This window comes from Bison bison, unplaced genomic scaffold (assembly GCF_000754665.1).
Source record: "Bison bison bison isolate TAMUID 2011002044 unplaced genomic scaffold, Bison_UMD1.0 scf7180017864451, whole genome shotgun sequence".
Lineage (NCBI taxonomy): Eukaryota > Metazoa > Chordata > Mammalia > Artiodactyla > Bovidae > Bison > Bison bison.
Window position 1 is genome coordinate 7,862,400 of NW_011495013.1, and position 11,866 is coordinate 7,874,265.

The following is an 11,866-nucleotide window of genomic DNA, read 5'->3' on the forward strand; positions in this document are numbered from 1 at the left end:
GAGTCGTGTCTGACTCTTAGCGACCCCATGGACTGCAGCCCACCAGGCTCCTCCATCCATGGGATTTTCCAGGCAAGAGTACTGGAGTGGGGTGCCACTGCCTTCTCCGATTCAAGCTTCTAGGAAGGGATAAAGAAAATAAGGAAAGAAAAGGAATTCACAGCACAAATCCTGTTCTAAGCAGTCATTTTTAAGGCATTTGCAGGTTCCCCAGAAAGGATGCTTTCTTTCCCTAGAATAGAAACTCAGACACTAAAGTGGAAGGAAAACAGGAAGGAGTGATGAGCAAATCAAAAGAGGAATCAACCTGTGGCTCTTGGTGAGTATTTCGTAACGGTTCTTTGTGGCCTCTTTGTCTCTTCTTTGATACCTATCATAGAAGGTATGGGCACGGAGGTACCGGGCACGGAGGGACAGACAAGAGGGAAAGGATGCTGAACGCATCGTATGGGAAAGAACGATGCAGAGGGTGGGAATGTGAGGAAGCACACACGGTGAGGAGAGTTACAGCTCTAGGACGCCAGCACACGCATCGCTCACAAGCCTGGTACACAAACACCTAGGGAGATCACTTAGTTCCCCTTGACGAAGGTACAATATATCTCTAGAAACAACGTCAGGATTTGTAAGTAACTTGTCATTCCCTTCTTAGATATCAAAACCCTAATGGGAATGAGGGTTTCAGATTGGCTAGTCACTTCAAACACTTAAATGGATAGGACTTCATGGTGGTGTCTGAATTGAGGGGAAAAGCTGATTTAGGGATACTGAGTCCTTTCTGGAAAGGAAAGATCCTAGCCAAGCTTCTTGGGGAGGGTAGGCTGGGTAAATTATAAAAAGGAGGCAACAGGTATAAAATAACAAAAAAAGAATTGAAAACAACCAATCAATGAGCTATAAATCTTAGCCGGTTCTCAATTTGGTCCTTGCCTCCTGGATCACCCATGCAAAGTCTTGTTCTGGACTTTTCCCGTCTAAGGGCCCTTGCATTCCTGTCACCTTCTTCCTTTAATGTGTTTCCATCAAGAATATATTCCTGACCACCATAATGAGTCCAGTTTCTTTCCTGCAACACTTCTGCTGGTTCTGTCCTCCCCCAACTGGGACCTGATGTAGAGGTGAGAACCAGGGTACTGATACTCCGGGAGCTGTAGGCTGGCAGTCCTGAGTCCAGCCCAGGGGACAACCATTGCCTAGGGCTCCTCCTCCTGCCCCCAAACAAACAGCAGAGGGGCTCTTGATTCAGTTCAGTTCAGTTCAGTTCAGTTTACTCACTCAGTTGTGTCCGACTCTTCGTGACCCCATGGACCACAGCACACCAGGCCTCCCTGTTCATCACCAACTCCCAGAGTTTATTCAACTCATGTCCATTGAGTTGGTGATGCCATCCAACCATCTCATTCTCTGTCATCCCCTTCTCCTCCTGCCTTCAATCTTTCCCAGCATCAGGATCTTTTCCAATGAGTCAGTTCTTCACACCAGGTGGCCAAAGCATTGGAATTTCAGCATCAACATCAGTCCTTCCAATGAACACTCAGGACTGATCTCCTCCAGAACGGACTGGTTGGATCTCCTTGCAGTCCAAGGGACTCTCAAGAGTCTTCTCCAACACCACAGTTCAAAAGCATCAATTCTTCGGTGCTCAGCTTTCTTTAGAGTCCAACTCTCACATCCATACATGACTAATGCAAAAACCATAGCCTTGACTAGATAGACCTTTTTTTGGCAAAATAATGTCTCTGCTTTTCAATATGCTGTCTAGGTTGGTTATAACTTTCCTTCCAAGGAACAAGCATCTTTTAATTTCATGGCTGCAGTCACCATCTGCTTAATTTTTGAGCCCCCCAAAATAAAATCTCTTACTGTTTCCACTGTTTCCCCATCTATTTCCCATGAAGTGATGGGACCAGATGCCATAAATCTTCGTTTTCTGAATGTTGAGCTTTAAGCCAACTTTTTCACTCTCCTCTTTCACTGTCATCAAGAGCCTCTTTAGTTCTTCTTCACTTTCTGCCATAAGGGTGGTGTCATGTGCATATCTGAGGTTATTGATTGATATTTCTCCCGGCAATCTTGATTCCAGTTTGTGCTTCATCCAGCCCAGCATTTTTCAGTGGTAGGAGCTAACAGAGGGCATCAGAGGGCAGACAGACTAAAACCACAATCACAGAAACTAGCCAATCTAGTCACATGGACCACAGCCTTGTCTAACTCAGTGATATTAAGCCATGCTGCATAGGGCCACCCAAGACGGACGGGTCTTGGTGGAGAGTTCTGACAAAATGTGGTCCACTGGAGAAGGGAATGGAAAACCATTTCAGTATTCTTGCCTTGAGAACCCCATGAACAGTATGAAAAGGCAAAAAGACAGGACACTGAAAGATGAACTCCCCCCCAATATGCTACTGGAGATCAGTGGAGAAATAACTCCACAAAGAATGAAGAGACAGAGCCAAAGCAAAAACAATACCCAGCTGTGGATGAGACTGGTGATAGAAGCAAGGTCTGATGCTGTAAAGAGAAATATTGCATAGGAACCTGGAATGTTAGGTCCATGAATCAAGGCAAATTGGAAGTGGTCAAACAGGAGATGACAAGAGTGAACACTGACATTTTAGGAATCAGTGAACTAAAATGGACTGGAATGGGTGAATTTAACTCAGATGACCATTATAACTACTACTGTGGGCAAAAATCCCTTAGAAGAAATGGTGTAGCCATCACAGTCAACGAAAGAGTCTGAAATGCAGTACTTGGTTGCAATCTCAAAAATGACAGAATGATGTCTGTTTGTTTCCAAGGTAAACCATTCAATATCACGGTAATCCAAGTCTATGCCCCAACCAGTAACGCTGAAGAAGCTGAAGTTGAATAGTTCTATGAAGACCTGTAAGACCTTCTGGAACTAACACCCAAAAAAGATGTCCTTTTCATCATAGGGGACTGGAATGCAAAAGTAGGAAGTCAAGAAACACCTGGAGTAACAGGCAAATTTGGCCTTGCAGTACAGAATGAAGCAGGGTAAAGGCTAATAGAGTTTTGCCAAGAGAATGCACTGGTCATAGCAAACACCCTCTTCCAACAACACAAGACTCTACATGTGGACATCACCAGATGGCCAACACCAAAATCAGATTGATTATATTCTTTGCAGCCAAAGATGAAGAAGCTCTATACAGTCAGCAAAAACAAGACCAGGAGCTGACTGTGACTCAGATCATGAACTCCTTATTGCTCTTGGTTCAGCACCTGGCAAAAAGTTTTTTAACCCTGGAGATATTTGAGATGTATTACAAGATGGGCTTTAGCAAAATCCAACACCAACCGTGGCATGGAAAGATAGCAGGAGTCAGCACTGAGAACAGGTTTTTCATCTCTCATGCAGCCAGAACTGGCACCCTGCCACGTGGTATCCCCAACCTTGGGCAGAAGCCAGCTGAGGGGGCTCCCACAGCAAGTCCCCTTAGTCATGCAGAGGTGGAGTCAGGCACCCAAAAAATGCATGGCAATGCACCATAAACTTTCTAAAACCCTTATGTGTAATCCCGTGAGTCATAGGGGGTAGCTCTTACATTCAGATAAGGATTATCTAGTTTCCAAGCACTTCCCTCCTCAATTATCAGTCACTTCTCTACCAGATCCCTTTAAAATCAAGTCCAAGTTTCTACCTTTAGCATCTTCCCCAAATTCTAAATATATGCTCTATTTTCCTAAAACTTATTTCAGAGCAAAAACACTATTTTAGTTACATGTTTTTTATACCCTCACCTACTTCTAAAACACCTTTGAAGGGGTCACACCACTGGGAACTACGACTTTTGAATCTGTTAATCCTTTTCTAGACTTTTAAGGTGCACTCATATTACAGGAAGTGACATGGACAGAGGAAACAGCCTTGTGCTGGAGGTGGTGGTGATGGTGTTGTTTTTAAAGAAGTGAATGAAGCATCAGAATACCACCTCAGAATGACCACAAACAGTGTTTGGTATATTTGAGCCTCTCACTAAAACCTGGCCACACACTGCTAGTGGGCGTATGAACAGCAGCCCACTTGCTTTCTCTGAAAAGTAATTTGACAGCATGCTTTAAAGTCTTAAGAAGTTCAAAACTAGCCTTTAGCCCAGTACGTAGGTTTTTAAAGATCTAGTTTAAAACAATAAGCAGAAAGAGGTATCCCAGTATTTTTACATAGCAAAGATGCCAAAACATTCATGTCACACAAATAAGAAAATGATTTTATAAATTACTGCACATCCATGTGGCTATATGCCTGGTTGTACTCCTTAAGATCTCACACAGTGCAGGATACATACTAAGGTCTCAGTAAATATTTGAAGAATGAAACATAGTACAATTATGAAAATGTTTTTGAAGAACATTCAACGGTATGAGGAAATATATTGTTAAGTGAATTAAACAGGATATAAAACAGTATATACAGCATGATTCTATTTTTTAAAAACAGTAAAAAGATTGAAAGAAAATATACAAATGTTGACAGAGTTCAGATCTAGGTGATTTATAATTTTTTCCTTATTAACATTTTTCATATTTTCAAACAATTTTAAAACAATAATCACTTATTATAGTTAGAAAAAATAAACAATCAAATGCTTTTTTAAAGGCAACTCTAGGAAACTGTATTTTCATTTCTTGAATGAACAATGAGCTGTATTTCAAAGCCAGTTAAGCTGTGATTTGTTTAAAATCAATTTAATTATATTCATTTCTGTAACTCGATTCACACATAGTATGTTCAGGTGAAGTGTATAATAGAAACTAATTATACACTAATTACAGCATCATTTACCATCTTATACAACTGAGTTAAGAATAAGTTGGTAACACCTTATAAAGACAGTGAAAGATAACCAGTAGTCTCCCAGATCCCTTACATAATTAGGAAAAGAAAAACAATGTCTGGTTCTCCACATTCACAAAATATCTTTTACTTACTCATATTGATCTAAGTTGTTTGATTTTTTTCCTGTCACATAATTACTTGGGATATATCCTTCACTCCTAGAAATAAGAAAAACACTTTAGATAAACTGAAAATATTTTACTGACAGTATTAAGAGGAAAATTACTGCCCTTCTGGAATAATTAAAGTATAATATTGCCTAAAGCTTATAAGAAAGATTGGCTGACCCTCAATAAGTCAATGTATCTACAGTATTTGATGCTTTACAAAGGATTTCCTCATTGGATCCTTACAAAAATTCTGAGGTAGGCAGACATTCTTGTACCCACTTTTCGGTGGGGAAACCAAAGCTTAGGAAGATTGAGACTTTTTCAAGGGCTCAGAACTAGCCAGCAACAGGGTCAGAATGTGAATTCTGAACTTGTGACTTGGTTCAGGGCCCTTCCTAACGTTCTATGGTGCTTCTCTTGAATTCACCCTTTCTGGGGATGTTTTAAAGAAACCACTACTTCAGGAAAGTGGCAGTGTGGGATGAAAACAACTGCCCCTGCAACACCGTGACAGTTTGTGCAGTGCACGCTTTCAGAGAGTAATCCCTAACATCTGCATCAGCATCATCTGGTCACTCGGTAAACGACAAATTCCTGGGTCCCACCCAAGAGACATGAACTGAGGAGGCCTGTGTGGGGCCAGGGGACCTTGCATTTTTACCCTAGATGACTCCTGTGCACATTAAAATTTAAGGAGCAGTCATAGTAGGTAGAATCTTGGCTGGAACCAAGAATTTCAGCAGAAAAAGAGATATATGTATAAAATTTCTACGTTGAGTAAAAATACTATAATTCTGAATTTGAACTGCTGGTTTAGTTCAGTTGCTCAGTCTTTGCGACCCCATGAATCGCAGCATGCCAGGCCTCTGGTAACAACTCATAATATGTGCACACATAAGAGTGTATATATGTGGCTCTGTGCACTGAGAAAGGCCTAGAAGCAAGGATAATCCAGCAGCAATAGAATCTTAGTACCCCACCTGTTGTCTTTAAATATTATTTCGTATGAAAAGGAGCCAGAACTCTATGGGGAAATGGCAAATTGCAGGTTTGACCAGGAAGAACACAAGAATGAAACTGAGCTCTTTTATTTTCTTCAGAAAGCAAGGAAGCTGAGAAAGAAAGGCTAAAAGGACCCCTAACAAAAATAGTTACCATTGACGCATGATGGGACAATCCAAGCAAAAAGAATAATGACAGCAATAGAAAAAAACCAAATATGAAACTATCCATGCTTCTTCTGTTTAGTCGCTCAGTCATGTCTGACTCTCTGCAACCGCAAGGAGCCCACCAGGCTCCTCTTTCCATGGGATTTCCCAGGCAAGAATACTTGGAAATGGATTGCCATTTCCTTCTCCAGGGGATCTTCCTGACCCAGGGAGTGAACCCACGTCTCCTGCATTGATTGGCAGGTGGGTTCTTTACCTCTGAGCCACCTGGGAATCCCAGAAGTATCCATAATAACACTTTTAAAAGTATTGGTTACCACTGTTATCAGCAGAGGAAGCTTGGTCGTCAGAATTAGAAAAATCTCCATTTTGCTATCCTGAAGGAAATAATAGATCTAAGCAATAATCATCAATGGGTGCTAAAATCATTAAGTGAAACATTGACGAAGAATTTTATGATGGAGGAATAAAGTTGACAAACATACCTCCAGTGTGTTTACCTGCGTAACCCTGGCATCGTAAGAAGTGGAACCACCAGATATAGGGGACATAGATACATATTCAACAACACCATGTGGAAGCAAATAGCTTAGTCTAGATTGTGGCTCACTATAGAGAAAAAGATCTGGTTTTATCAATAAATCAAAAATGGGGGGAAAAAGGACAGGGATTGTGGTAGAATAAAAGAGAGACAGACATGAGACGTGTCAGCAAAATGCATTGTGTGGACCTTGTTTTAATCTTGAGTAAATTGTAAAAATACAGATTAGAGCTAATCAAGGAAAACCAGAATTACAGAGTTGGTACTATCCTTAAACCTGGGCCAGAAGGGCCCCTGTTCTGACCTCACACTTTCGAGGGAATGCTAAAGTCCATCATTCCTCAGCTGGACCATCATCTGAAACTATGGCCTCAGAATTCGCTGCCCATTGCCAAGCCCTACAGGGGCCTTTCCAAGGGGTTTCATTCTCTGGAAACCAAATGATGCTGCTCGCATGCACTCCTCCAGCCCAGGTCCAGGCAGTAACCAAGCTGGGAGGTGGCTTTTGCCAACCAAATGGACAGAATTTGGATGTGTAGCTGGGAGACGCACATGGTGCACGCGAGACAGAACCAGGGACAGAAGGGAAGGGAGAAGGGCGAGACCCTGAGACGGCCAGCCCTCCGGGCGCTGTCACATTTTGGCACGGAACTCCAAGCCAGACTTTGCTTTCCTTGTCATTTTGGAGGTATGTTTGTCAAGTTGGGGGATAAATTATACCTTATTCACTAGTTTGTCAGCCTGACTTATAAATATTTAAATATTTGATATCTGGGCTTTTATTTTATTTTTTCTAGTCCTGAAAATGCTGGGAGAAAGCCTACAGAGGAATTTTTTAAATTATTATTCTATTATAATATTGGGGTTCCCTGGTGGCTCAGATGGTAAAGAAACTGCCTGCAATCAGGAGACCCAGGTACATCTCTGGGTGGGGAAGATCCCTTGGAGAAGACAATGGCTACCCACTCCAGTATTCTTGCCTGGAGAATTCTATGGACAGAAGAGCCTGGTGTGCTATAGCCGATGGGGTCACAAAAAGTCAGATACGACTGAGCAACTAACACACGCACACATGCTAATGACACAGCAGTTGTTTAAAAACATTAGCAATTAGACTTGGGGGTGAAATTTCATGATGATTTGAATCTACTTTTAAATACTCAAAAAAAAAAAAAAAAAAAAAAAAAAGAACAGTTGGGAAGATTTTTTTTTTGTTTTAATGGGAAGATTTTAAAATTATGACCGACCAATTTCTGAAGTCAAGTGACAAGAGGCTCCGTTAAACTATTACATATCTTTTGGATATGTCTATAATTTAAAAAAAAAATCTTGTTTGGCAAAAAAAAGCAGTGATGACCTTCCTGTAAACACAGATGAACAGGTTTCCATAAAGGTACTAATGCACAGCACTCAGGAGATGTACCACTGCCAAGAAGTGAGCAGCAGGCATGGGCCATGCCCAATCCAGAGGCTTCCATTGCTTCTCCAGCAGTGACCCTGGAACTGCGGGTGGGGCAGGAGGTAAGAAAGTGGATTTGCATGAAAGGAATGCTCTAATCAGGACAAAAAGTCCTCCTCTTCTTATTCACAGGAACTCAGAATAAAAACAGGGTTATACTACAGAGGTAAGCACAGGATATAGAGCTTTCCTAATGAAGCTTAAGATACACCACCCCCCACCCCCGCCATATCATATTTACCCATTATTTACCAATAATAAGGTTGAAAGGATTATTCTCTTTAAATCCTATTTAGTATAAATAATGTTTGTTTTTAAACTTCTTGAATGTATGTATTTTAGACATAGGCACATACACACATACATATAGACAGACACACACTCACATTCTCTCTTTCTACAACCAATCTAAGATTACTTATTTATTTTGAGGGGGAGGGGGACAGAAAGAGACCTAAAATGTAATTTCCCCCAAGATCAAAACAATCCAGTTCAAACATACAATGGATGAGAAATAGACCAGTGTAATGGATTCTAATTTCTGGAAAGAAGTGGTTGATCTATCTACATTTATTGAGTCACTAAGAAGACACTGTGCTACTAAAAGGTAATAATGTATATTTTCATTTACGGCTGCTGAACTGGTCTCACTACATAGCAGTTACAGATTATCATCTTCTCGCTCAGTATTTAACTCCCAGCCACCCACTGTGTATCATCCACAGGGAGGGAATACCTACCCGTATTTATCTCTTGCTTTCCACCAATGAACGTCATTCTTTTCCAATATGATATACTCCTGGCCTCTCTCTAGCCTGAGATCATGTGCTTCTGTCGCTTGGAAATCATACATGGCTACAACTATTTCTTCACCATTTTCTTCTTCAGGCGGAATTGGTGGAGGAGGCCTTCGCTAAGAAATGGAAATGTGAAAGTTTAGTCTTCTATGTGAAACTGGGTGTGAAGTAAACACTAAGCACTGCATACCGCCACAGAATAAACTCTACCTAAAGTAATCTGGTGACTCTCCGCCCATGAGTTTGAGGATGTTGATGCTACTGGGCCTCTCATGGGTTTCAGAATACAGGACAAGAGCAAAAACTGTCTTTAAATATCAGAAGGATTCTTCTTGGGGTCAGGATTAACTTACCAGGGAGAGGCAAGGGTAGAATGTGAGTAGAAATCACGACTAAAAGCAGATCCACCATTTAATGGCCTACAATGGGAAAAAGACCTACTTTCGTCAGGTCTCCCACTTGAAGGAATCTACTTCTTCATGCCTACTATGTGCAAGGTACACTCTAAGTACATAGCTGGCATATTTCTTCTCATTTATTCTTTTTTTTTTTTTTAATTTTAAATTGAAATATATAGTTGGGCTTCCCTGGTAGCTCAGCTGGTAAAGAATTTGCCTGCAATGCAGAAGACCTCTGTACGACTCTTGGGTCAGGAAGTTCCCCTGGAGAAGGGATAGGCTACCCGCCCCAGTATTCTTGCCTGGTGAATCCCCATGGACAGAGAAGCCTGGTGGGCTACAGTCCATGGGGTTGCAAAGAGCTGGACATGACTAAGGGACTAAGCACAGCATAGCACATAGTTAACTTACAATGCTGCATTCGTTTCTGGTATACAGCGAAGTGATTCAGTATATACTCTTTTTCATACTGTTTTCATTATGGTTTATTATAGGATACTGAATACAGCTCCCTATGCTATAGAGTAGGACCTTGCTGTTTATCTACTTTATATATAATAGTTCCTATCTGCTAATCTCAAAAGCCTAATTTACCCCCATACCCTGCCTTTCCCCTTGGGCAACCCTAAATTTCCTTCCTCTGTGAGTCTGTTTCTGTTTTGCAAATAAGTTCATTTGCATCCTCATTTATTCTTAGTACTAATTCCATAAGAGTATATAATTTCCATTTTATAACTAAGGAAACAATGGCTTAAAGTCACCCACATCAGATTCGTGCTGGATCGGGTCCCTCCCAAGTCCAAAGTATATGTTTTGTACCATACTTCACTATTCATAGGTATATCATTAAATCAATAGAGTCATCCCTTTGTCATAATACTGTGGTCTCAGGACTGAAATATTCCTCTAAAGTCCCCCATTGCTTGAATAATATTCAAAGCCAAAATATAGGCAGAATGCCAGATGATAATAGGGCCCCCAGTGATAATTTCTGATACATTTAAATAAATATTATTTGACACCAAAAAAAAATCAAGTTAAGCCATAATCTATCCATTTCTGACAGAAATGTAGGAGGCAATATCACAGGACTGAACAAAAACACACTTGGTAAACACACGCTTAAAAAAGTTAGGGGCTTCCCTGGTGGCTCAGACAGTAAAGAATCTACCTGCAATGTGGGAGACCTGGGTTCGATTCCTGGGTCAGAAAGATCCCCTGGGGAAGGGCATAGCTACTGACTCCAGTGTTCTTGCCTGGAAAATCCCACGGATAGTGGAGCCTAGCAAGCTACAGTCCATGGGTCGCAAAAAGTTACACATGAATGAGCAACTATCTCTTTCATCACTTCCAAAAGTTAAAGACCACCTTACTTTCTTTATTTCTGGTGCTGGTGTTGGAGGTAGTGCTTTTCTTATACCTAAAAATACAACAATAAGATAGGTTAAAACGCCATCTAACAGTGATCGACAGTTTTAAGGAAAACTAAACATAACAAGACGGAGAAGGCAATGGCACCCCACTCCAGTACTCTTGCCTGGAAAATCCCATGGACAGAGAAGCCTGGTGGGCTGCAGTCCATGGGGTCGCACAGGGTCAGACACGACTGAAGCAACTTAGTAGCAGCAGCAGCAAACATAACAAGAAGTCCACTCTGACTCTCTCACTCTGGTGCATGTTGCTTGCAATACTATTTTAGAACAGATTTCTTGAACAGACTGTAAGTGCCATAGGGATTGAGGCCATGTGTTATTCATTGTAAGCAAATGGGATTACAACAGAACCAAAAATTTTCTGCTCAGCAAAGGAAACCCATCAACAAAATGAAAAGGCAACCAACAGAAGGGGAGAAAATATTTGCAACCCACATATCTGAGAAGGGGTTAGTATCCAAAATATACAAGGAACTCATACAACTCAATAGTTAAATAATAACTCAATTAAAAGTGGACAAAGGACCTAAACAGACTTTCTCTTAAAGAAGACATACAAACAGCCAAGAGGTACTTTAAAAGGTGCTCAGCATAACTAATCATTAGGAAAATGCAAATTAAAAGCAGGAATAAGATACCAACTCATACGTACTGGGACAGCAATTATAAAACCCACATGTGACAGTGGGTACCCTTGTCTTGTTCTTGACTTTAGGGGAAATGCTTTCAATTTTTCACCATTGAGGATAATGTTTGCTGTGGGTCTGTCATATATAGCTTTTTATTATGTTGAGGTATGTTCCTTCTATTCCTGCTTTCTGGAGAGTTTTTATCATAAATGGATGTTGAATTTTGTCAAAGGCTTTCTTTGCATCTATTGAGATAATCATATGGCTTTTATTTTTCAATTTGTTAATGTGGTGTATTACATTGATTGATTTGCAGATATTGAAGAATCCTTGCATCCCTGGGATAAAGCCCAATTGGTCATGATGTATGATCTTTTTAATGTGTTGTTGGATTCTGATTGCTAGAATTTTGTTAAGGATTTTTGCATCTATGTTCATCAGTGATATTGGCCTGTAGTTTTCTTTT

The 11,866-nt window shown here is 40.8% G+C and overlaps 1 protein-coding gene across 5 annotated transcripts in view; it reads right to left on the reverse strand.

Moving 5' to 3' along the window:
• The window catches only part of TEC (tec protein tyrosine kinase), a 170,350-nt gene that overhangs the window by 29,878 nt on the left and 128,606 nt on the right, over positions 1 to 11,866 (reverse strand). For all 5 annotated transcript variants that reach the window (XM_010858892.1, XM_010858890.1, XM_010858891.1 and 2 more), the window contains exons 6-8: positions 10,712 to 10,758; positions 8,884 to 9,056; positions 4,957 to 5,022 (exon numbers count right to left, since the gene is read on the reverse strand). In XM_010858892.1, the coding sequence (XP_010857194.1) occupies positions 4,957 to 5,022; positions 8,884 to 9,056; positions 10,712 to 10,758 (286 nt within the window). The remainder of the gene's footprint in view (positions 1 to 4,956; positions 5,023 to 8,883; positions 9,057 to 10,711; positions 10,759 to 11,866) is intronic.